This window comes from Osmerus mordax, chromosome 6 (genome assembly GCF_038355195.1).
Source record: "Osmerus mordax isolate fOsmMor3 chromosome 6, fOsmMor3.pri, whole genome shotgun sequence".
Classification (NCBI taxonomy): Eukaryota; Metazoa; Chordata; class Actinopteri; order Osmeriformes; family Osmeridae; genus Osmerus; species Osmerus mordax.
Window position 1 is genome coordinate 3,681,156 of NC_090055.1, and position 26,293 is coordinate 3,707,448.

The following is a 26,293-nucleotide window of genomic DNA, read 5'->3' on the forward strand; positions in this document are numbered from 1 at the left end:
TGTGCTTTATTGAAATGTGAATAAATGTGCTTTTCAAGCACATGTAAATTATTAATTATGTAGAGTGGAAACTTATCACAACCATGTTCTCCTGTGTTACATGGTGTGTGTGAATTAGAACGGTTAAGAAAAGTGATCTCCTTATATAAAAAAGGTTAAGTAATGCGAGGAAGTACACAGTATTTTTTAGTACTGAACCATCCATCCATTGACAAGCTTGTAGTGAGACTACATCTAATGACCTATACAACAAAAAATGAATCCAACTGATCACATTCCTTGAAACAGGACTTTATATATACATATATATATAAAAAACAATTTGTTGTTTTGACATCATAAACGGCAAAATACAAATCATCTCTTTAAATAACTAGTAACTTTACATACATTAAAATCTTTCTACAGCTGCTCATCATTACACAGTAACAGCTGTGTAATGATATCTTACGTTGAAACATTACTGTAAAAAAAAGGTTTTTAAATCAGAGAACATAATTAGACTATTACTTACAAACAACTACTTAATTTATGAAATTATTACAAACTATGACAAATACTGAGCTGTACACTAAGTGAAATAAGTGAAAGGATCCGTGCGCTATTCAGGAGAGGTCCTGGAGCAGGAAATGATGGTAGAACTCCTGAGTCTTCCGTTTCTCAGCAAGATCTTGTTTTGTCGTCGACCTCAGTAGCAAAGCAGCAAAAATGGGAACTGTGGTGAAACAGGGCATAATGTCAGGAACATGCAACATCACCATAAGCCTAACCCTAAGCATAAGCATAACCCTAACCCATAAGGAAAATATTAAATATAGACTGTTTACTGAAATACTTTGGTCCCTCCTTGTTAACTTTCAAAACATTTAAGATGAACGACAGCAAATTGTTTTTGATTACCCAAAATGTTGACATTCAGTCGATTGTGTATAGCATTTTTTAACAACTCGCGTAGAAATGCCGCTAGATAGTTGAACACGTTTTTATGGCACTGAGGTAGCATGGAAATAACCTGCGGACAGAGGTAGAGAGACAGAAAGCCAGAAGAGTCAAAACCAGTAATAAACATACACATGTTCACAGAACTTTCTAGACTTACCTTTTTACATTGGCTTGTGTTGGAGCAACACTCCAGGCATTGCTGGTAGAGGGAGTAGGGGATCACAGGTTCAGGGAGAGCATCGAGGAAGAGGAGCAATGCTTCTGCCACTGAGTGGTTACTACCAGCTAGGAGTCCACAGTGTCAAGGGCAAAAAACTAATGTTGGTATCTTACTCATGCAATTTATCCTCAAGTTGTTGAGACTGGCTCCACCATGTGGGGGGAATTATTGAATAATTGAGTAATTTTCTGGTGCCTATAACCAAGCAGGTTCAAGACGGTACAATATGAGTTTGCAATGAAGCCCCCCCCACCCCCAAATCGGCAAAGTTTTACAGTTTTTAAGGATACGAAGCGAGTCTGGCATTCCTGTGTCAAGGCAATCCCTTATCTCTTGAAATTCACTTCGGAGCCCAGGTTGCTGAAATATATCCTCCTATGAAATTAAACAAATCACATTAATTAAGTAGGTAATTAACCATCCAAAATTCACAACTGTGAGTACATTTGATACATGAGTATTAATACACAATACTCATGTATTAATACAATTCCACAAACCTTTCTGGCACAACTCTGTGTTGCTTCTCATCCATAAATCACCAAAACAATTATTTTCAAAGCATTCAGAATGTTCACTCTCTTTAGTTGCCCATGGAGAAGCCAACCAATAGGTTAGTCCTTGAAAGGCAAGAAAGCCTTACAACCAGCAAGAGGGCCAAAAGTTTAACAATTCAGCGTCGGGTCATAAATATTACTGGGACACTAACTTCTTTTCTGGGAAACTGGGAAAAGAATCCATGAGGAAGAAGGGTGTAGTGATCAGAAGCAGATTAAAAATAAAAGTCCTGACCTGTTTGCTGGCGTTGCGGAACAGGTGGTCCACCATCATCCAGATCTCTTTAGGGATGTCAAGAGGCTTGTCTGTGCTCTCAGCTCTGGTCTCACCTTCAGATAGTTCCGTCTGAAGTTAAGAAAAGAAAACAGAAGGACATGAAAAACTGAAAACATACAAATACATTTAAAATTGTACTTTTATTTCAAATCTAACATAAAATACAATGTATGTGGAAACCATTTTGGTTGGGTATTACATTTACATTTAGTAAGGTATTAAGGTATTAAGTAAACAAGTTAGAGAAAATGAGAAAGAGCTAAAATGATAAAAGAACCAACTATAATAATTGTTTTATTCTGAAGACTTTCAGGTCTTGTGTCACACCGTTTCAGGCTGAATAATTAAACACTGATTAAAAACACAAAAGCCAAGCCTCACAGAGAGCATGCTGATTCATCTAACAACATCCTGCTGTTTTGCAAGTCTAATGCACCATTGGAGGCTCTCCCTGGTAACAGTAGGTTCTCTGCCAGCAGCCAAATTTCAAATGCGACATATCCCTCTTCAACCACCTATAGCCATCTTGGATCAGGACACTGAAAACGCTTGTTCACCACAAAAACAGATTTCCATAAAACAAGAAGATTCCCCTTTAACTCTATTTAGCAAATGTTGGACTTAAAAAAAAAACATGCAGCAAAGCCATTAGAACTTTCCCTGATACATTTTTTTTTTCTTGCAAAGATTTTTTTAATCTACACTGTATTTTGAAGTAAAACCACCATGTCCAACTAACTGTCTATGATGGTTATTACATTAATGAACTGACATCAGATAGGAGGTACAGAGTGTACCCTAGACTTGTAGTACATTTCCACAGAGAAAAACCAAAATAATTAGGTTTAACACAGTGAAAATCACCTAAATCCCTACTAGCCTTTTTTGCATGTCCAACGTCAATGGTTTTGTACCTCAAAACTCGTTATACTTCTAGTACACCAGGACACTCTAATCAGCCTCCCCAAATAACAAGGACAAGACTGTCATGACATAACAAATAACCCTGAAGAGTGGAAGTCACATATCAAAGCCCCAGTTGTGTGTGTGTGTGTTGCTAGTTGTTTTGCACCTGGAACCTGAACTCACCAGCTCACGGATGATCTCCAGGGGCATGTCCTGGATAGGTTCCCTCAGCTGGCACAGCATCCGGATGGAGGTGCCGTAGCAGCTGGGCAGGTAGTTGCCCGTCACGGAGAGGAAGTAGTCCTTGCCCCTCTCCAGGTGTAGGACCAGGATGTCCTCGATCTGCTGCAGGCCCGAATTCAGTTCTGGAGCCGTGGAGCGGTTGACAAACACCTCCAGGTCGATATCTACGTTTCCACCTGGCACGAGAGGAGAGACTTTTAAAGGCCCCCTGAGTGTGCAAGTTCGATGACCCACGCGCTATTTGTTGTTCTGCAAGCATGTGAAGGTAACAGCTCGATGTCCATGCAGCTGTGCAAGTTACATCATTCATCTGCGACAGGATTGTATTATATGGTAGGAACTCTTTCATGAATTGCCTCAGCAAGACACAACATTGGGAAGTAAGCAGCATAAAGGCATGTCCCCCTGATAATTAGTAACTTACTCTTTCCAGAGCTTTGAGATCTCATTATTAAGAGCTTCTTCGCCATTCACTGCTGTCTTGCGAGACAAACTCAACCCAATCCTTCCCTCTGCATGGAGAGTTATAATACAGTGTTTCCCCTACCATTATATTAGGGGGGCGCCCCGCTCCTCCCAACGCCCCCCCCAAACTTTCATGCCGATTAAATCCCATTCTGATTCTGGATGCCCTAATCCATACATTTACATTTAGTCATTTAGCAGACGCTCTTATCCAGAGCGACTTACAGTAAGTACAGGGACATTCCCCCCGAGGCAAGTAGGGTGAAGTGCCTTGCCCGAAGGCACAACGTAAGTTTGCATGACCGGGAATCGAACTGGCAACCTTCGGATTACTAGCCCGATTCCCTCACCGCTCAGCCACCTGACTCCCATACACCTCAGCAGTATGGTCTCACCCTGAGCAATGAACCCTTTGGACGGGTTGGCGGTCAGCCAGGGTTTGCAATAGGTGGGCTCATCCGGCTTCTGGATGAACTCAAACTGGCACGGGACCTGCCCATCGTTGTGGAGGGTCAACGTCTCCGCCTGGTGCTGCATGAACTTCACGTCCTTGAAGTGAAACTGAGGGGACATCGAGAGAGACAAGGGCTAGGGTCTATTAACAGCCAATCTCGGACAACCTCTTTCTCTCAACTGAGAAGACCTATGAGGGACATCGTCGTATGTAAGAGAGGCACAGAAACAATTGCTTTACGGTGTCTGTACATCTAAATCAAGTTAGTATCGCACGACGCCTCACCTCTCGTTTGGACAAGGTCACGGACGGAATACAGTCGTTCTCCATCTTGTCTATGGAGCGCACGATCTCCTCAAAGGTCTTCTTATAGGCCTCGTCATTCACCACCTTGATCTGTGAGCAACGGGGACAGAAACATCGAGTGGGTCATGGTGGGTTGTACAGGGTCAAAGCGTAAGGGGACAAGAAATGATTTAAAGGATGAGACACGGACCTAGCGAAGAGAGAAAGTAAGACAGACCCATAATGGGGCCGACAAAAATACATTGCAAAAGAAAATACTGTTACCCCTATCTCCAGCAGCGAGCTGACAGGTTTGTGGTCGCTGGTCTTCAAGGCCATGTGACTTTCGTAGTGCAACTGACGGATGTTTTTCCCACGCCACAGAATCCGGTCACACCACGCCGGAGCACGACACTTCTCGCTAAGGAAGTGAGAGCGATTCATTAAAACCTCGAAAACAAGCCACAACAAGGGCAAGCTTTAATGCCGTTCCTTAATGACTCTGCGCCTACAACACAAAAGGTATAGCAGGTAAGCTTTGCGGTTACCTGGTGTCCCATTGGTCAGTGCCTGTGTCGTATTTGTATGTGGGCTGAAAATCAATCTCTCCTTCTGTAAAACCCACAAACACGGCGTCCTCTTCGATCTGTCTTTTCAGCTGAAAACCACAGACTGACTTTAAGCACTAGCGCTCACACTGAACAGTCCGGGCAGCAATAAAACAACAGCACGTCCAAAACGTCCATTACCTGGTCGTAATCATACAGCGTCTTCAAGTCCTTCTTGGAGATCAAATCTTTAACATTTTCAAGGTCAAGATCGTTTATCCTGTAGTTGAGGTCCCCCAGCCAGAAGATGACACTGCAAAATACCCACATTGTGACCACTGCACCTTTTTCCTTTCCTTTTTAAAAAGAACAGAAGGGTAAAATTTGCAGTGGCCTCTAAAATGTTACCCCTCTGTTCCTCACTCAAAATTGTCCTTTTCAACTTTTTTTGGAAAAGGAAAGAAAAAGGTGTAGTGGGCTCTAATTTTTCCCCCCAAACCATATGTATCTCATTGGGCAGGAGCCACCTGAATCGTGAGTGGTTTGACTGGTCTTGGGCCAGCAGCTGCGGTCTCCTACCTGTGCTTCATGATAGGGAGAGGGGGCAGGCTGGGGTTGAGCTGGTGGAACTGGAGCCGGCTGCAGATGTCCCTATAGTCCTGGTTGCGCCTCTCGTACTCTTCAGCGTGGGCCGCCAGGTGGGAGTTGACCACGCAGATGTCCGAGTTGTGGAACCGGAAACGGATGGCCACGGCGCCTTTGTTGCCCTGGGAGGAAGGGAAGAGAGAGAGAGTGTGAGAAAGAGTGAGTAAGACTTCATGTTTTACACCTTGCGAGGGAGAGAAGAGAAAAGAAGGGAGGTCCGGTCTTGTGTTTTTAACTTCCAGGACAACTAGGGGATGACTTTTCTACAAGGCCATGGTGGCAGACTACTAGAACTAAAACGGGGCCTAATTGAAAACCTACAAATAGAGATCCGGCTACGACAGGGAGGAGAAGAATGTTTTGTCTTGTTATTTACACGGCTCCTGTGATCTGCAGAGGCAGGAGACCCACCATTCTTCCCATGATGCCCGTGCCCACGGTCTCTGCCTCCAGCTCAGAGATGAACTCTGCGTGCTCCTTCTTCACGTAGAACAGCATCATGATGCCCACCAGACGCACCAGCTTGATCTGTAGTACACAGAGGTAGGTCACACACAGCTCAGACACCCATAAACACTGGCCATACAAACAGCAATACACTAATCCAATATAAAGTATTATATCAGCATTCAGGTGGACCTTTACAGGGGGATGGAAATCAGTCAACACGAATGCAATATTAACAGCTGAATGGATTCACAAGCTGTATTGCCAAAGGTATTTACCTACATTATAAGACCTATGACAACACAGTTATGATGCCAATTCATTTCAGACCTGAGCTATGCCATGGCCATGAAAGAGCTTCCACGAGTGTAATTGTGAGTCAGTCAGAGAAAGAAAAATAACTTCTCATCCAGCTTCAGAGAAAGGGTTTCAAAGAGTGCTTGATATTACCAGGAACAGAGGAAGCAGTCTGTAGTCAGCGTTTTTAGGGGAAAAAACAAGATGAAAGTCATACAGAAAGGGAACCACATGTGGTACAAACAAGCTTCCACCAAACAAGGAAATGCCTTTCAACATTTTTATGTCTGGTTTCTTAGACAGGGTTCTGCTTTAATGGAATCTCTGTCCATCTGTGGCTTGACAATGTTGGGAACCAAGCACTGTATGAAGTTGATTGGTCACAGTTACAGAGAAGGGGTCCTTACTAAGGCATACTTGGCGTCTGGGTGCAGCCCCTCGATCACAGCCTTCATCCACTCAGACTCCTTGGGTGTGTCGTTGAAAAAGAAGGCCTCCTTGCTGAGATCCAACTCCTGGAACCTAGAAACAGAAGAGACAGAAGAGACATTGAACACACATACACACACACTCTCCTCACAAGACTTCTTCCCAGCCGGATAAACTATGGAGCAAACTGACACCGGTGAAAATTAGAAGAGTTTTGGTGCTAGCTCTCATGGACAAGGCTTCTCCATAAGGGTCAGTGAGACAGTGACTTGATTCAGTACTGTCGTGGAGTTGGATCAAAGCAACGGTGATGTGGGCACCGGAAACAGGGTTTAGCTAGTCTGAGATTATTTCCAACTCAGGGGTAGATTGTGACTTACCCCACACAGTACATATCGGGAGGAGTGGGGGTGGACCCCAGCCATGGACGAAGGCTTTCTTTTGGTGTCTGTCCGTTGACATTGTATGTGCCCAGAAAGAAACTACAGCAGAGAGACGGTTACAAATGGAGAGAAAGTGACAGATATTTACAGAGAGCCATAAGTCATATTTTCTGTTGAACAAGCACTACCTAATACAGACATATCCTGCTACTGTGAGGGTACTTGGCAGAGACATCTCCTAACGACCTTTGCTAAGGCCCTCTGTTGTTATAGTGGAATGTAAGACCTAAACAGAGCAGTGTGCTGACTTTACAAAAATGTAAAAAGCATGAGCCCTCTGTGAAGGAGTCAAACAATGTTCCTATCTTGCCCAGCAGGGGGACCATTGAAAGTTTTTTTTGTGTGTTTTTTCTTTCAAGGATCAGGAGTGCATAATTCTAACAGTATTATACAATGTAATATAGACTTATTTTAATATACAATTAATGTGTCATGAATTACATGTACATTACATCTAACAGTATACATTTCATGTGCCATGCATTTATGTTTGTTTTGTTTCTTATAACCTTTAATATCAATTCGTTTTTTTCTCGATGTTAAGGAACCAAATATCATGAACATTAGGATCAATTGTAAATCCTAGAGGGGAGGTTTCCTATGAGCCTGTTTGGGTTTCTTAACTCTCCTGAGCAGTTTCAGCTTTGTCTTATATTCACTAGACACTTTTGTTCTGAAACCTTCCTTTGTGTTCATGAATAATACAGAAATAACAGTTTTTTGTGGTTATTCAAGGAACAATCTATGATTTCCGGGTGCAGTGCAAAGTAACCACATCTCTGCTACCAGGCATGGTGAATAATAATCTCTCTGCTACAGTGCAACAATCACATCTCAACAACTATTACATAGTAATGCAGCAATACATGTCAAAAAGTGCAATATCAAAATGTTGTGGATGCAGTCTCAAGTGAGACAGTGGAACAGGATCTCAAACACAACATACAGAAGAAAAAACTCGCCATTTCAACGTCTGTCAGTCTGGCCTGCAAATAACACCTATTTATCTATATCCGGCTTTGGGTGTGAAGCATGCCAAACTGTGGTTAATGTTAGGCGTTAAAGTGTTGCATCATAAAGACTGTTCTTGAACACACAATACTGAAGCAGAAGTTGCCATTTGAAATGTTTAAAACAGATAGTTTTTCTCTGTAAGCCACAATATAATACAAGATACCCAGGTTTGCCAGGCTCCCGGTATGGACAAACTCACCTGTAGTTCTCCAGGTAGGTGTATTGGTCCTCGTTCTTCAGTAGCTCACACCTGATGAGGTTGTCTCTCAGGCCAAACTGGGGCATGGCCAGCATCTGGGCTTTGTTGGACGGGGTGTGACTGGAGGAGCGCACCATGTCATCCCTGTCCTCGCGCGCTGCTTTGCCCTGGCTGTTGGCCACACCAGGGGAGGAGGGTGAGGGTTGGGAACCACGACGACGACGACGGGGGGGGATGGACAAAAATAGAAATATGTCATCGGGCAGGCCCTATTGGGTTTGAGTTTGAAAGCATAGCCTGACTGGATGGATTTACGATTGCAGTCGTTATCCAATAGCTAACAACACCGCCCCTGTCCCGTACAGTACTAGGTACAGTAATATATGTTTCAATTGCATAAAATATACCGCTTCAAATGTCATCTCTAGTGTAAATGCCGGAGTTGGAGGCAGAGGTTAAAGTTCTTTTGAGGTGAGCATCTTGCCCCATCCCATACCCCAAAATATAGTATGGTGCAAGATGCTCACCTCTCTGGGCTTGAATCCACTCTATGCTGCTCCTCTTCCCTGTTGCTCCTCTGGTCCTCTCTTACAGGTAACCTCCTGTCTGTGGCCAAAAGAGAGAATATTAGAGAGAAAAGGGAAGGAGGAAGAGAGCACAAGAGAGCGAGAGAGCGAGAGAGAGAGAAGGGAAAGTGCAGGAGCAAGACATTGAGAGAGTAATTAAAGAGACCATCTCTTCTAATGAAGTGCACACAAAGATGGTGCCAGCACTAATCCGCAAGCTTCTGGCTATGCGGAAGGAAGAATCAATGAGCCAGTCAATAATAAGGTCAGTTCAGGGCATGATTATATACTGATGTTACTCGCGGAACACTTCACAATCCCCATAATGTAGATCTGGCTGAAATAGAAGATCTACTAATCATCTAAAATGTCTAAATGAATCTCACCCTCAGACAATGTAACCCACTACTTGTGCTACTTGGCCATCTGTTACTATAAGTGTAGGCCTAACCAGAAATATCGTGGAGGAAATTGTTTTCAAGAAAGTGTATGTTTTCTGGTTTGTCAAGAAATTCTGCACATTAGCTAATCTATATCCCTCTGCTGCACAAACTCAAGGAGTATGCATGAAGTCTAAGAACAGTAAAGAGAGATTAAAAAGAGATTGCAGGCAAGCTAGTCCAACAGTCCATAACTTCAGAAGGAAGATGGCAACATGATAGCTGGCTCGCTAGCTAGCTAATTTACATCCTTAGCTATCTGCCTACAAGTACAGTACAGACCAAATCATTTTACTCAAGCGTATAGGCCTAATCCTGTGAAGTATTTCTATTCACATCATGACTAATGTTTTACCAGTAATGTACGATGTTGAGGTAATCTCTTTCAGGTCTTCTATCCATCTTTTTTAACAATGACTTGCAAGAGGAAGCGGTTGAAATATTACAGAAGAATGTAAACCTACATGTGATGACGATACAGATTTTTTCCTTACTCATAGGTCTACTTGATCTGACCTAATAGGACAGAGGAGTATCAACATTTACAGGGAAGTTTATTTAAGTACCACATTTCAGAATAGGAAATGAAGTAACTTGTCTTAGAACAACCAACTGTGAGGTCACACAGTGTCCAGATAAACTATTTTGAGTAGGCTAAACTGTATCAAGAGGGGGAATGGAAGTGTGTGCATAGATGTGGGAGGGGGTGTAGAGCGCTACGGGAGCACAGGAAATGGAAACATTGACTACACCCAGTATGACATGGAAACTCCCAGGGTGCTGTGAGATGCCTCTGTGTATTGAGTAAATAACCCCATGCTAAATCACATTCTTGTTGGTAGTCTAACTAGAGATCAGTGAAAGCTTGTAGAGCAAGTCTGTATTTCCACGACAACAGGTGCCCAAAAAATATAGTGGTTGTACTTTTGTGAAATGTCAAACCTTTTCAAAAACACATGTTTATAAGCATGTATTCCACTATCTAAAGATAGAATACTGGCTATTGCGCACAAATCATATTTCTGGTCATCTATGGCATATTTTGCATTCCAGCAGAGGCTTCATGCTTCTGGACTGGCTAAATAATTCACCCTATTCACCTCAAAGGGAACAATACTTAAGTGAGAATGGTGTATTAGTATTTTCCAACTGAAGATAACATGCATGAAGCAATGCATTAGAGTGCTCCTTTAGTCTAGGTTACATGATATTAGCCTCGAAGTAATCTACAACAGAAAAAAAAGGACAAGTCTGTGCCATTTTATATTACTGTATAATTAGGTATAACGTCACTTACTGTAGTTGTTCCAAAGTTCATAGTATGAATATTACTGTATCTAACTAGCTTGCCTTCATTGCTAAAAGGCTGATAAGGTCACAGAGTCGGCTTGTTGTTAAGTCGTCAACTGCAGCATCGAAATTATGACAGGTGGACAACAGCACTATCATTAAGTATCACCACTAGTACTACAATCTAGCTGGTAGACTTTCAAATACTAACGCATAGTTATCACATTGATGCTGGCAATAAAGAGAGATTGCAGGCAAGCTAGTCCAACAGTCCATAACTTCAGAAGGAAGATGGCAACATGATAACTGGCTCGCTAGCTAGCTAATTTACATCCTTAGCTATCTGCCTACAAGTTCCAAATAACTTAAAGCTCTACCTCTCATGCTAGCTTTGCTTATTTTAATTAAGTAACACATTAGTTGGCTAGCTAGCACTAGCCGGCTAGATGCATTCATGATTTTGCACAATGCAAGATGGTTTGCCAGTCAAAGGTGCCAAAACAAAGACAGAAGAAGGCTGTGTTGTGTATGCTACTAGCTAGCATTGCTCACGCAAGAATAATTCTAAAACGTTAGTCTAGCTACATAATGAAAGTTGAGCAACGAGATCGAGTCAAGTTTAAGTCGACCGCAATAGCCAATGTAACGTGGCTAGCTAACAGAAATTGAATGCTACACAATCGGAAGGATATATTTCCACATACCAGGCTCTCTGATCACCCTCGACATTTCCTTGCACTGCTCCCACACATTATGTGCAGTGCAATGTCCAAAGACCTGTTCATGCTAGGAATGTGAAGCTTTTTTTCTTTTCCTAGCACCGTGACGGGTCCCGCAGCACAGCAGGCCAAAGCAATCAACCGTGAAAACTTGCAAATAGAATGGAAGATGGTGTAATGGCAATTATGTTATACACTAGCCTACAAATCTCATTGAATCTCTGTTATTACTTGTGTTTTTTAAATCCATTTAACAGTCAAATGGAAAAGGTGAAACCAGCCACTGACAGTATTTTACACTAGTTACCTATGCCTAATTTATGTTTTCTATCAACATAAATAAACCTCAAACTCCTTAATCTTATCCATATCTCAAACTGCAGTTCATCTCACTACAACAAGTGTTGGGACTGGCACTCCACTGAACATGGTATTTATCTTTATAAGCACAAGTACTCTTGCTTACCACCACAACAATTCCATCATGAGCCTATCCAATGACATCTAGAAGTTAAAAGATAAACAGCAGTAGAGCTATATATATATAATATCACTTTACCAAAGCAACGAACAATGCAAACATTTTCATTTGACATTTCCCTTAAGTTACACTGGGTATAGTTTCTGTTTGGATAGGATCACTATGCTGTGTGATTGAGATATGAACGGGACTGACCTGTTTTCTTTTGCTGGCTCATCTTTGACAGTTTTGCTCCTATGGGAGCGAGGGCCTCTTTCATGACACCTTTGCCTCTGGTGGCTTTACGGTACTTGTGGAGCCATTCAAACGAAGGTTCTTCTGAAGGGGACTTACACACATCTTAGATACATTCATGGGGAAAAGAACAAAAAGCAAATATTGTTAAACCAAGGCAAAAACATTTAAATTATTACTTGTATCTAACAATAACCTACATTTGGAGAGGCAGTTTAACTTTCACATTAGCATGGTTAGCATTGACTGGTGCTTGCAAAGCCTACACAGCCAGGTGTTGGTTATGTATTATTTTTTTTTAAAGCTCATGATACAATGTGGTTGCTCTGTTCCTTATAATCAGACCACACATTATTATAGATTACAAGTGTGTTTACCTTGAGCGTTCCTCACATTCTTCCTGTTAACAACCACAGTTGACAGACTAAGACCCTCCATCACTGCTTTCCCTCACAGGATAAAAGTAAGCCTCGCTTGTCTTAGAGTGTCACACAAAGTGACTTAAAACATATTCGAGCCCAAATGAGTTAATTCCAGGAATTACACATCCATGACAAAGTAGGCTTTGTTTCTCACTACGTCAATGGGTTATCCTTTTTTCAGATAAACAGGCCAAACCAAAATCATATCAAAGACTAATCTGAGGGCAATACGGTGCTACGCGAATCAAAAATCGTTTCATTATTACAACAACCAGTTGCAGGCATAGTTAAAAACGCAGAACGAATACACTGTCTACGCAGCAAGAGCATTAGGTTCACAAGCTCCACCCCTTTCCTCTGTGGTTTTTAGAGTAACAAGTGATTCATGATGAAAAGCAACTGTCATTGATCACTAGTTTATAGGCTATATATATTTTTTGCTGTTGTTGTTGTTTTAATCCCTGGTCAGTGTATTTTTTTATAACTGATGATTACATGTTTGTTCAAAGGTTAAAAGGATACAAATTAATTATCAACTGTTAAACTATCTGATTTGTGAAAACAAACAGGTCAGCTGGCTGGAGAAAATAACCTTATTTACTGGTAGTTCTGTTCTGTCAGATGTAAGGTAAATCAACAAACTTTATACGTTAAAAAGGGTTTTTAACTAAGGTAGCAAGAAGTGAATATTTGCACACATTCACATCATCACCCTATAAGATGAAGAATGTCCTTATCTCCCACTTACAACATTACAAGTATCATCCATTAATGATATGCACTGTTTACCTCTAACACTAATAAGAACACTGAATAGAACTAGGAACTGTATCTTACCACTCAGGACTCTGTTTACCTCACTGAGGAATAGGCGAGAGTGAAAGCCAAAAGGAAGTCTCAATTCCAACTCATCATCCTGATAGCTCACCATCACCCTGCTGTCGGCACCTAGAACCATGCATATATAGTGATTTGATTATTTGAAAGATTGCCATAAAAATACTCAAGGCCAAAGAATGCAAGAGACTCAAGTAGGAGGACCTACCCACAACTGCAACCACATCTGCTGATGAAACTGACGACAAAGGAACATTGTAAAGAAAATGGTAAGTCATGGCATACGACTATGTATAATTGTTATGGCTAAAAACTACTCAAAAATGACTTTTAGATTTGTGTGTGGGGGAGGGGGGGGGGGTGTCTAGCAGTCTCTACGGAGCATCTACGTTACAAAAAAATATACAATTTGAAATTGATGCGTCTGTGTACCTTCAACAACATCAAAGGAATTGGAGATTGGAATAATGCCATCCAAAATAACATCTTCACCTGTTATCGCCATTCTTTTATGAGTGTAAACAAAAAGACTGCAGAAGGACAACAGTGAAACATAAATAAAATAATACAAATAAAAGTGACATCAACATAAGAGTTTGTAGGATGTAAATATATTTAATCTTACGCATGTTCCTTTGTATGCTCGACCAATCCCAGCAGTCTGCTTTCGGTGACGTTGTCAACAACGACAAGACATTGGACAGCATGTTAACAACAATTAAGGATTATGCACTATATATTATAAGTAAGGACACAAAGTTGCTGAGATATTTCCTTCCGATTACTGTATTCTAAATAGCCGTATCCATATTTTTATACTTTATTCAAATCCTTTTCAGATTCAATCATTCTGGAAAGACACTTGCTCCAGTTCAACATCAGTCTTTACCTAAACCGACCTTAACTCAGGCAAAGTTACATTGTTTCTTTGATTCAGAATCGCAGCAACATTGCCATCGCGTGGATGAATTGTTGCGCTGCAAATATTGGACTTGAGCCTTAAAAACGAACCACCCAGAAAATCTTTTCAAAATCTTACGCATTGATTTGTTATTTTTCGTTGTTCACAAACAATATATTATTGCAAAGATTTAGGCTACATTACATTGAATGAGATCAAATGGTGTGTCCGATAGCGGAGCTAGCTTCTCTTAAGATCTTAAAAGAAAGTTAACGTCAGATTGATAGCGTCAATTAATAATCCTACATGGAGAAACGACTAAAATCGGAAACAATTTGGTGTTACAAAGGATACTATGATGCAATTTTCGTATTTTTCCAACGTCTCCTGTATTGCCACTGATTGATCCATGCTTGGAAACCGTTAGGCTCGCAAATTCTCTTCAAGTTAAATACAAGACAATCTCAAAAATAGACTACATCCATATAGGCTACTTAAAACGGCTCTCAAAACAAAGTAGTTTATATCGAGGATTGGCGCGTAAAAGTAGCTTCCCGTATATCGACATTATCCGTTTTTTGCCAGATGTTCTTCTGATCGAGGCACATTTCCTCGACACACGGTGAACTTGAGCGAAGTTCTGCCACGCAGATATATTTTTGTTGAGGAGACTACTCAACGTGACGTCACCATTAGGGTGTCATTAGGGATAACCATCTCAATCGGATTAGCAACCATGTAGGCCTAATCAAAATTTTGGGTTTACAATTGGAAGCACTTTTTACCTGTTAATTGTCTACATAGAAGTCCATACGAAAATAACGTGAAAAGGGCATTATAAACTGTCACTTAGTCCATTATGGAGTACAGCAAGATTAATAATAATAATAACAAAACATAATCAGTGTTCATATGTTCTTTATTTATAGACCCAACCAATATATATATATATATATATATATATATATATAACCCTACTCAAGAAAACATTTCATATGAAATGCATGGCACTATATTAAACTGTTTATAGAAAGTGTAAAAAGGTAATACTTCAGTGAAAAGCCTGTTAAAAGGTAATTCAGTATAGGCCTCATGTAGTCCCAAAACAGAGTTCTTATCTCTTAACTTTCTTTGGGTCAGGATAGCCTCCCGCTCCATCTCTGCTCTCCCTGCTCTTGTTGGGGTTGAAAACAGAGGCTTGTCCTGGACTTCTTTGCTCCTCCTTAAGCTCTTAGAGGCGGGGCAGCTTCTGGAGTGAGGCTGAGTGCTGGAGTTTGTCCCATCCTCTCTTCTTCTCTTTCTTTCTCTCTCTGCAAGAACGAAGGCAACCTCCATCAGTATGTCCGGAGCAGCATGTGCTATGCTCTGACCTATGAATAAAAGGATCAAGAAACAGAGTCGATTGAGCAATTTAATCAATTTCAGTTACATTTAAATTCTTGGGGACTGGGGACTGTCAGAGCGGCTAGTGGGGGGAGAGCTCTCAGGTGTACCCCAGGGGCTGAATACACGTCCTGGGCTCCTCAGTCTTTGACTTGAGCCCCAGTCTGTATGAAACAGGACAGGATTTTGAAATGTGAGGTGACACATAGATCTACTTATGGCCCCAGGACTTCATTAGCCTAAGATTGACAAGAAAACTCATATTAACGCTAACATTCTTACCAGAGAGGTCAGAATCAGTGTTGTTCTCAAATTCCCTTTTCACTGGATATTGAGGAGTAAAAGTCGGAGAGAGTTAACTCACATCCCATCTCATCCTCACTAGGGATTGGTGTGTAGAGAAAGACAATCCCAAATCTGTGGTACCGAGGTTTACTGTGGTGCCTTGCCCAAGGACACAACATCAGTTGGCATGACCGGGAATCGAACTGGCAACCTTCGGATTACTAGTCCAACTCCCTCACCGCTCAGCCACCTGACTCCCTCAGGTGTAGCCAGAATGAAGTTGCTCAGAGGTTGAGTTGCAAGAGATGGTGAGTATGAACCCATGTCAGGCCTCCACTTAGAACACAAGCCAGAAGTTGAAGAAGCTAGAGGATCTGGGAAGGCATATACAGTAAGGGCACATTACCTGACTCAATAAAGGTAATCTAAATGACTCACAATGGACAAAAAAGAAAAAGTTTAGAAACCTACAAACCTGTTTCTCTTTTGTCTTCAAACGGGGGATTTTCCCATGCAGAAAAGCTCATTTTAACACAAGTCTGTATTGCTTTAAAAACGTTTTTAAAATGAATCAGTATTTGGAGTAAAATGTGCAAGGAGCATGTGTGATTCTGTTTCCATGGAGAAATAATTTAATATTATTACATCAATAATCGGAGCTTCTGATTCTATCTCTAGTCAAAGGACGTAACCTGTTATGTCACAGGTTACATAAAAAAAAGGATACATGTTTTTACCCTATCTTTATTCTACGTTAATAGTTGCAACACCTCAATGATATCTTGTATATTTTACCTTCAACTACATGCTGTCATAATGACGGTATTCTTTCACCCTTCTTTTGTCAACATAGATGTGCTTTATTATATTTATCTGATTGCAAATACATTTGTAATAGTTTGTACAATTTACACAGTGTAGACGTTTAGATTGAATATTAGACATTAAAATATATAATTGTATATGTTTCCATTGGGTATCTGAGTTTCCCTTAACTAATAATTCAGTGCAAATGTCAATGAATAGGAAGTAAAGGAAGAATCACAGTTTATAGTACATTGTAGGACCAAGTCAACATAAATGTTAAAATAGTATTGTAAAACAGCTCATAAGATGTTCCATAAAGTGCATACAGATATGTATATATATATTTTTGCTGCTTCTCTCAGTACATCAAGGTCAACTGCTATCAAAGGATCTGAAATAATTAATTTGTTTTAATGACATTTCCAGACACTTTCTCCTTTAACCACTTGGTTTCCATCTAAAAAAAGACACATGCAATGTCGCTGAGAAGGAGGGTTTGTATTCACAGTGCCATACCAGGACTTAGTTCAGTCATTCATGTTTACACACAAACAGTAATTTTTCTATGTTTATACATTGCAAATGTATACAGTATCCTGAATGACAATGACACATAGTCATGTCTAGCATTTTAAATTCCTAATTTTAAACCAAAACACAAAAGGGAGTTTGGGATATTGGGAGTCAGGTGGCTAAACGGTTAGGGAATCGGGCTAGTAATCTGAAGGTTGCCAGTTCGATTCCTGGCCGTGACAAATGACGTTGTGTCCTTGGGCAAGGCACTTCACCCTACTTGCCTCGGGGGAATGTCCCTGTACTTACTGTAAGTTGCTCTGGATAAGAGCGTCTGCTAAATGACTAAACGTAAATGTAAAAGGAGCCCTCACATACCTCAATACACACAAAAACAGGCAAAGGCTTACACACAGCCGAGGCGTACGATGATTTTACAACCGATTCAGAACAGCATTTTGCAGTACAAAACCTACATGTAGTGTATGAATATGAGGACTACGTGCCTCCTCAGTGGTCCAGAGTATCTTCTTTACACCAGGGACTGATGACCGAGCAGAAAAAACAGCAGAGTCATGATTGAACCAAATGAAAAGGAAGGCCCCCTTGTGGCAGAAGAGGGTAGGTTCAGGCTACCATCCAGCTTGAGACATGAGGTGGCGGTGGCGTTGCAGCACTCCTGTTGGCACGCGGTGGTCAAGGTGGCTGTGCACCCGGGTTGTCCTGTGCAGGTTGCTGCACAGCCTGCTACCCAGGTTGTTCCTGTGGTCTTTTTCAACTACAAAGACAGAAGACTCATATTTGATAACTTTGTACAGCACTTTGGTTGGCGTTGGTTGTTTTTTAAATGTGCTTTACAAATAAACTGACTTGACTTGACATAACAAGATGAGTTGACATACAGGATGTACCGAGAATATGTTGAGGAAACTCATCTCATATGTTAACGATTTACTTGAAAGTGAAAATATGATAGCATAAACGAGGTCATCAATGTTGAATATGGATAACTGTAGCACTTCTTTACCTCACAGTAGTGTAGATTGACGGAACAGAACTCTGGTGAGCTGCTGGCGTAGGACTTGTAGCAATCTGTCGTGGTGCATTGGAATGTGTGACACTTTTTTCCCTGTTAAACAATGGATAAATAAAGATTTCAGATTTCAGAATGTGCTCAAGCATGCAAATGATCACACACAAGCAAAACATTTTTTTACATTGTTTGGACGTTGCGTTGTAGTGGTAGTAGTTGGTGGTTTAGTTGTGGTAGGGGTTGTGGTTGTCGTCATTGGAGTCACTAGAAGTTCATAAGAAGAGCATAAAAACATCACTCCCTTACTGCCTAAATAATCAATCCAAATTGATCACTTCAAAATGTTCCATTAAAACGTGTTGTGTCGAAACAGGATATCCCATATGGCAGGCAGAAATGGCTTCTCACTTGTTGTTGTGCTTGTCATTGAGGCGAGGGTAGAGTTCAGGCAGCCTGTTGAGTTGCAGCAGCTCATGATGCAGTTTGTCTGGGAGTTGGTACAGGTAGAGATGTTATTGCAGGAGACTTCGCAGCTCAGTGTATAGGACACACCTTCATTTCTCTTCAACTGGGAGACAACATGAGACACATAAGAGAAATTGTAAAAAGACCACGAGAATTGTAATCAAGTCCATGACATGGTTTGCATTGAAAATGCCTCCAAAGTAAGTTAAAGGTTCTGAAAAAGATCTTAATTACATATGCGATGTTGAAATATCAATGAATGGAAAACAATTTCCACTTAACCTTAAAGGTTTTGATGGCCCCATCATGGTTCTCACTGTACCTGGCAGACGTTGTAACCATAGGAACATTGGACAGCAGTGCTATTCATAGACACACTGTAGCAGTCTGAGTAGTTACAGGAGTAGGTGAGGCAGGAGATCTGGAGAGAGAGAAACATATGTGAGAGAACGTATGTGAGAGAGACAGAGAGAGAGAGAGAGAGAGAGAGAGAGAGAGAGAGAGAGAGAAAAGGAAGAACCAGAAAGAAAGAGAAAGAAAGAGAAAGAAAGGTCAATACCAGTTATCAACAGAGAAAAAAATCATCCAGACAAAGAGTGACACATTGTATGGTGTCAGGCAAGGCTGATGGGAACATATCAGACATAAGTACAGAACACTCACCATACTGCCGTTGCTGTTCCCTGACATGTTATTACTACTGCTAGTGGAAGAGCTCATTGCAGTAGCTATGTCAACAAAGAAGAGAGACACCATGAGGGGAGGATTAAAAAATGTTTCCTTGTTAAACGGATTCACAAAAATATAACTTTGAATGGCGGCAGCTTGCAGTACCTGTCATTACGATTTCGTTTGTGTTCGAATTTCCAGTCATGGCGACCATTTGACTTTGGTTAGTCACTAAGCTTGTTGCAGTCAGCATTGAGGAAGTAGAGGCAGTTCGAGTTGAGGCAGTTGTCGTTGTAGGTGTAGCTACACCTGATGATGAAAGGCTAGTGATGGAAGTAGTCAATGAGCCTGTTCCTGATGCTGTGTTTGACTGCATCACGGTGGAGCTTGTGGAAGTCGAGGTAGAGGTGGTAATAGGGGGAGTGGAGACTGTAGAGGCAACAGCAGAGGCAATAGAGGTACTAGAGCCTGCAGTGCCGGTGGAGATAGATGTAGAAGGAGCAGTGGTACTGGAGGCAATTTGTGTGGTGACAGTAGGGGCAGAAGAGACAGTTTGTGTGGTGACAGAAGGGGTAGAAGAGACAGTTGGTGTGGTGACAGAAGGGGTAGAAGAGACAGTTTGTGTAGTGGAAGAAGGTGGGATGGTTGGTCCAGTGGTTGAAGCTATGGATGTGGGTGCTGCGGTGGTGTTTGCTTGACCAGACACGAACAAGAACGGCTGCAATTCCAAAACTAAGAGGAGCAAAAGGCCTGGCAGAGAGACAACAATTGATTAAACTTCAATTCAGGTCACTTTGCATAAATCTGTATGTTTACACTATCATGTGATTTGAAAAGTGACTATTCTTTATTCCATATGGACTATTGGATTATGTTACTTAACATTTTCGCCATGGTTTTTGACTCCTTTACAGATTGGACTAATTAGTGAACATGGCAGCATCCAACATAAAAATAAAGATTTTTGCTCAGTCCTGTTTTTATTAGATTGACAGAACCATAAGCTTACTGGAAAAGTAGAATAAAAGATTGCCTAGAAAAAGACATACCTGTGCCCTTTAGAGCAGCAGTTGGGGCCATTGTGTTGAATAGATGAAGTGGGAGTCTGTTTAAACAAAGGCAAAATGTTGTTGATATAGACATGATCAATTACGTTGACTCCCACTCCTAACATAATACAGGTACGTCCAGCACAATAGCCTGCATAACCATGTAAATATTCTTGTCTCAAAGTTGAATAATGCTATCTGGTGCAGAACAAGAAATAAAACATTAGGCCAGGTAAAAAAAAAAATCATTTCAGAAGTCTATATTCTTTTACCGTTGACGTAAGAACAATGTAGGATTCTGGGACCAATCAGACTGTTTACACTTGTTAATACGGTTGGAAAGAAGTATGCCCATTCATCTACTCCCACCTGGGCCTCTTGTTTGATCTATGGGAGCCATGTCATCTAGGAGATCCTCCCCAAACAATTCTCTAATTGTCATGATGAAACCGAGATGGTAATGATTGGACTGGCCAGCCGGCCAAGCAGGATGTCGTGGGTAGATAAAATTAAGACACAACCGAGACTTGAACAAAAGAATCAAGTAACAGTTTGAACAACACTTCAACAAAAATACTTTCGGAAAAATGAAATTGTCTTGAGATTGTGTTTTCAAAGTATAATTAACTTTGGGACTTATGGTTTTGACCTTGTGAGATCATCCACTCCTAAGCCAACCATGTGTAAAATCATAGACCATTATTTCATTGAGGATCTGGTTGTGGCGGTTAGGCTGTGAACACAATTAAAATGTGTTTGTTCCTCGACAGGGCCCGGGGGAAGTAACTCTTAGCACGTCTTGTTTTTCCCAGGTCCCCGGGAGCCCTCCTCCGTGCTCACCTCCCTGGAAACTCATGTGACAACACCGACGCTTCATCGAGCTAGTCAAGGAGTATTAAAAAATAAAAGGAAACCTTCACGTGTCTCGAACAAACATCTCACTCTCTTAGACCTGTGTGCCTCATGTTCCACTTCCCCATAAAGTAACTCACTCCAACCTCTAGACCTTATCATGCAAGACCATAAGCTCTAAGGCTTTTAAATTAATTTCCAGTTTGGTTATATAATGTCATACAATATGTACTGTAAAACCTTTACTAAACAATGACAAGATTAACAGTCAACTAGATTTACACCTGAGTTGCAGGCTTGTTTCTTTAAGTTAACTATTCTGAAAGTGACCTGGGGTTTTTTTTACCTATAAAACCCATGGTTTTTAATCCATCAATTATTTAGTGAAATGATAAAACACACATTCTGAAAACAAAACGGAAAAATCTCTAGTCATTTAATTTAGATGTTTTTACTGAATACAGTATTTTACAGCAATTTGAATTTATGAAAAATCCCAAACTGTATACTAAGGTCTGCAATTCTGTAATTTTCTCTGCAATGCATCATGTGGTAAAATGCATAACTCCTATTGTATGGTAAAACAGTTGTAAGTCATTATTAAAGGAGCTTATAAAGGGTTTTACTATATCCCATTACAGCACTTGAGGATCAGAAATCAATTAATATTTTCTATTCTATTAAATGGATATTCTTTAAAATCTTCGGTGTGTGCCAAACTATCCACACGTAATTTTAGGAAGTTAACAAAAATATAATGATCATTGTATAAGTGTTTATAACTTATGCAACACATCTGTCTGCTTCGCAACCATGGCAACTGATCTTGTTCAGGTGCATCATCCAAAGATTCACTCTCAGAGAATTGGAAAAACATAATACACAGCAACATCTTCTATCATTTCAGAATATTTTCAAGCTAAATCGTCCGCTTACCCGTGTTCTTCTCCCCGAGAGACTGTTGGTGAAACTCTTCTGTGTCAGCTGTGGATGAAATAGTGTTCCTCTCTCTTTTGTCTCTGTCTCTCCCACTCTCTGTGCCACTACCAGCTTATTCTTCCTGGTGACAGCACTTCAGTGGTAACCTAATAAGTGGAAACTCTCACCTGCATCACCCAATTATCCGCCTCCATTGGAGAGGAGGGGACTGGCGTTTCTGGGTGGGACTATTCCAAAACAATTTCCACTTAACCTTAAAGGTTTTGATGGCCCCATCATGGTTCTCACTGTACCTGGCAGACGTTGTAACCATAGGAACATTGGACAGCAGTGCTATTCATAGACACACTGTAGCAGTCTGAGTAGTTACAGGAGTAGGTGAGGCAGGAGATCTGGAGAGAGAGAAACATATGTGAGAGAACGTATGTGAGAGAGACAGAGAGAGAGAGAGAGAGAGAGAGAGAGAGAGAGAGAGAGAGAAAAGGAAGAACCAGAAAGAAAGAGAAAGAAAGAGAAAGAAAGGTCAATACCAGTTATCAACAGAGAAAAAAATCATCCAGACAAAGAGTGACACATTGTATGGTGTCAGGCAAGGCTGATGGGAACATATCAGACATAAGTACAGAACACTCACCATACTGCCGTTGCTGTTCCCTGACATGTTATTACTACTGCTAGTGGAAGAGCTCATTGCAGTAGCTATGTCAACAAAGAAGAGAGACACCATGAGGGGAGGATTAAAAAATGTTTCCTTGTTAAACGGATTCACAAAAATATAACTTTGAATGGCGGCAGCTTGCAGTACCTGTCATTACGATTTCGTTTGTGTTCGAATTTCCAGTCATGGCGACCATTTGACTTTGGTTAGTCACTAAGCTTGTTGCAGTCAGCATTGAGGAAGTAGAGGCAGTTCGAGTTGAGGCAGTTGTCGTTGTAGGTGTAGCTACACCTGATGATGAAAGGCTAGTGATGGAAGTAGTCAATGAGCCTGTTCCTGATGCTGTGTTTGACTGCATCACGGTGGAGCTTGTGGAAGTCGAGGTAGAGGTGGTAATAGGGGGAGTGGAGACTGTAGAGGCAACAGCAGAGGCAATAGAGGTACTAGAGCCTGCAGTGCCGGTGGAGATAGATGTAGAAGGAGCAGTGGTACTGGAGGCAATTTGTGTGGTGACAGTAGGGGCAGAAGAGACAGTTTGTGTGGTGACAGAAGGGGTAGAAGAGACAGTTGGTGTGGTGACAGAAGGGGTAGAAGAGACAGTTTGTGTAGTGGAAGAAGGTGGGATGGTTGGTCCAGTGGTTGAAGCTATGGATGTGGGTGCTGCGGTGGTGTTTGCTTGACCAGACACGAACAAGAACGGCTGCAATTCCAAAACTAAGAGGAGCAAAAGGCCTGGCAGAGAGACAACAATTGATTAAACTTCAATTCAGGTCACTTTGCATAAATCTGTATGTTTACACTATCATGTGATTTGAAAAGTGACTATTCTTTATTCCATATGGACTATTGGATTATGTTACTTAACATTTTCGCCATGGTTTTTGACTCCTTTACAGATTGGACTAATTAGTGAACATGGCAGCATCCAACATAAAAATAAAGATTTTTGCTCAGTCCTGTTTTTATTAGATTGACAGAACCATAAGCTTACTGGAAAAGTAGAATAAAAGATTGCCTAGAAAAAGACATACCTGTGCCCTTTAGAGCAGCAGTTGGGGCCATTGTGTTGAATAGATGAAGTGGGAGTCTGTTTAAACAAAGGCAAAATGTTGTTGATATAGACATGATCAATTACGTTGACTCCCACTCCTAACATAATACAGGTACGTCCAGCACAATAGCCTGCATAACCATGTAAATATTCTTGTCTCAAAGTTGAATAATGCTATCTGGTGCAGAACAAGAAATAAAACATTAGGCCAGGTAAAAAAAAAAATCATTTCAGAAGTCTATATTCTTTTACCGTTGACGTAAGAACAATGTAGGATTCTGGGACCAATCAGACTGTTTACACTTGTTAATACGGTTGGAAAGAAGTATGCCCATTCATCTACTCCCACCTGGGCCTCTTGTTTGATCTATGGGAGCCATGTCATCTAGGAGATCCTCCCCAAACAATTCTCTAATTGTCATGATGAAACCGAGATGGTAATGATTGGACTGGCCAGCCGGCCAAGCAGGATGTCGTGGGTAGATAAAATTAAGACACAACCGAGACTTGAACAAAAGAATCAAGTAACAGTTTGAACAACACTTCAACAAAAATACTTTCGGAAAAATGAAATTGTCTTGAGATTGTGTTTTCAAAGTATAATTAACTTTGGGACTTATGGTTTTGACCTTGTGAGATCATCCACTCCTAAGCCAACCATGTGTAAAATCATAGACCATTATTTCATTGAGGATCTGGTTGTGGCGGTTAGGCTGTGAACACAATTAAAATGTGTTTGTTCCTCGACAGGGCCCGGGGGAAGTAACTCTTAGCACGTCTTGTTTTTCCCAGGTCCCCGGGAGCCCTCCTCCGTGCTCACCTCCCTGGAAACTCATGTGACAACACCGACGCTTCATCGAGCTAGTCAAGGAGTATTAAAAAATAAAAGGAAACCTTCACGTGTCTCGAACAAACATCTCACTCTCTTAGACCTGTGTGCCTCATGTTCCACTTCCCCATAAAGTAACTCACTCCAACCTCTAGACCTTATCATGCAAGACCATAAGCTCTAAGGCTTTTAAATTAATTTCCAGTTTGGTTATATAATGTCATACAATATGTACTGTAAAACCTTTACTAAACAATGACAAGATTAACAGTCAACTAGATTTACACCTGAGTTGCAGGCTTGTTTCTTTAAGTTAACTATTCTGAAAGTGACCTGGGGTTTTTTTTACCTATAAAACCCATGGTTTTTAATCCATCAATTATTTAGTGAAATGATAAAACACACATTCTGAAAACAAAACGGAAAAATCTCTAGTCATTTAATTTAGATGTTTTTACTGAATACAGTATTTTACAGCAATTTGAATTTATGAAAAATCCCAAACTGTATACTAAGGTCTGCAATTCTGTAATTTTCTCTGCAATGCATCATGTGGTAAAATGCATAACTCCTATTGTATGGTAAAACAGTTGTAAGTCATTATTAAAGGAGCTTATAAAGGGTTTTACTATATCCCATTACAGCACTTGAGGATCAGAAATCAATTAATATTTTCTATTCTATTAAATGGATATTCTTTAAAATCTTCGGTGTGTGCCAAACTATCCACACGTAATTTTAGGAAGTTAACAAAAATATAATGATCATTGTATAAGTGTTTATAACTTATGCAACACATCTGTCTGCTTCGCAACCATGGCAACTGATCTTGTTCAGGTGCATCATCCAAAGATTCACTCTCAGAGAATTGGAAAAACATAATACACAGCAACATCTTCTATCATTTCAGAATATTTTCAAGCTAAATCGTCCGCTTACCCGTGTTCTTCTCCCCGAGAGACTGTTGGTGAAACTCTTCTGTGTCAGCTGTGGATGAAATAGTGTTCCTCTCTCTTTTGTCTCTGTCTCTCCCACTCTCTGTGCCACTACCAGCTTATTCTTCCTGGTGACAGCACTTCAGTGGTAACCTAATAAGTGGAAACTCTCACCTGCATCACCCAATTATCCGCCTCCATTGGAGAGGAGGGGACTGGCGTTTCTGGGTGGGACTATTCCATACAAGGTCCTGGACAACAAATTAGACTCACCCTCAGGCCCTATATTTCACAGTTGAAATGGAGACATTGATCAAAACTATTCTGTTTGACAAACAGATGAAACATGATTCCATGATTTTTGTGTAGACGGATTGGTCTACAGACGAAGCAATGTAGATTATGAGGATCAGCAAAAACCAAACTATTTGTGAGGTTAGTCTATAAGCCCCATTTTCTTAAAAATAAATAGCTGATTCCATCAAGCGTAACACATTGTACTGTTCCATGGCAGAACTAGAATCTCACCTTACCTGCCCATGAAGGTGTCAGGGCCTCTCCATA

The 26,293-nt window shown here is 40.9% G+C and overlaps 2 protein-coding genes across 6 annotated transcripts; both read right to left on the reverse strand.

Moving 5' to 3' along the window:
* Positions 1 to 197: 197 nt before the first annotated feature.
* Positions 198 to 14,877, reverse strand: inpp5b (inositol polyphosphate-5-phosphatase B). Of its 5 annotated transcripts, XM_067238411.1 has the most exons (22): positions 14,617 to 14,877; positions 13,986 to 14,068; positions 13,569 to 13,598; positions 13,361 to 13,471; positions 12,063 to 12,206; positions 8,899 to 8,977; positions 8,372 to 8,542; positions 7,096 to 7,197; positions 6,694 to 6,808; positions 5,954 to 6,070; positions 5,477 to 5,664; positions 5,099 to 5,210; positions 4,898 to 5,007; positions 4,635 to 4,770; positions 4,350 to 4,460; positions 4,006 to 4,171; positions 3,086 to 3,321; positions 1,955 to 2,065; positions 1,453 to 1,537; positions 1,100 to 1,227; positions 901 to 1,012; positions 198 to 715 (listed from the first exon to the last, which is right to left on the reverse strand). In XM_067238411.1, the coding sequence occupies exons 1-22, from the start codon at positions 14,670 to 14,672 to the stop codon at positions 606 to 608; spliced, it is 2,613 nt and encodes an 870-aa protein (XP_067094512.1). In that variant the 5' UTR covers positions 14,673 to 14,877; the 3' UTR covers positions 198 to 605. The 5 variants fall into 5 exon arrangements, with proteins under 5 accessions (XP_067094512.1, XP_067094510.1, XP_067094511.1 ...); XM_067238407.1 differs by lacking the exons at positions 13,361 to 13,471; positions 13,569 to 13,598; positions 13,986 to 14,068; positions 14,617 to 14,877 and adding an exon at positions 12,479 to 12,979 and having other exon boundaries at positions 202 to 715; XM_067238409.1 differs by lacking the exons at positions 12,063 to 12,206; positions 13,361 to 13,471; positions 13,569 to 13,598; positions 13,986 to 14,068; positions 14,617 to 14,877 and adding an exon at positions 8,779 to 8,795 and having other exon boundaries at positions 201 to 715.
* A 2,774-nt stretch (positions 14,878 to 17,651) lies between these two features.
* LOC136944867 (sialomucin core protein 24) lies at positions 17,652 to 19,690 on the reverse strand. Its single transcript, XM_067238791.1, has 7 exons — positions 19,582 to 19,690; positions 19,411 to 19,475; positions 19,070 to 19,168; positions 18,691 to 18,850; positions 18,467 to 18,546; positions 18,277 to 18,378; positions 17,652 to 18,027 (listed from the first exon to the last, which is right to left on the reverse strand). Exons 1-7 carry the CDS (start codon positions 19,667 to 19,669, stop codon positions 17,782 to 17,784), a joined length of 840 nt encoding a protein of 279 aa, XP_067094892.1. The 5' UTR covers positions 19,670 to 19,690; the 3' UTR covers positions 17,652 to 17,781.
* Between the last annotated feature and the right edge of the window lie 6,603 nt (positions 19,691 to 26,293).

Excerpts from the sequence above, each read along its gene's own strand:
- LOC136944867 (XM_067238791.1), bottom strand. The coding sequence starts at position 19,669 with ATGCTGACTGCAACAAGCTTAGTGACTAACCAAAGTCAAATGGTCGCC. Across the intron at positions 18,379-18,466 it reads CAACGCAACGTCCAAACAAT|GGAAAAAAGTGTCACACATT; the intron begins GTAAAAAAATGT and ends ATTGTTTAACAG. Across the intron at positions 18,028-18,276 it reads TCAATCTACACTACTGTGAG|TTGAAAAAGACCACAGGAAC; the intron begins GTAAAGAAGTGC and ends CTGTCTTTGTAG.
- inpp5b (XM_067238411.1), bottom strand. The coding sequence starts at position 14,672 with ATGGATCAATCAGTGGCAATACAGGAGACGTTGGAAAAATACGAAAAT. Across the intron at positions 4,172-4,349 it reads TGACCTTGTCCAAACGAGAG|TTTCACTTCAAGGACGTGAA; the intron begins GTGAGGCGTCGT and ends ATGTCCCCTCAG. Across the intron at positions 1,228-1,452 it reads AGGAATGCCAGACTCGCTTC|CTGGTAGTAACCACTCAGTG; the intron begins GTATCCTTAAAA and ends GTGGACTCCTAG.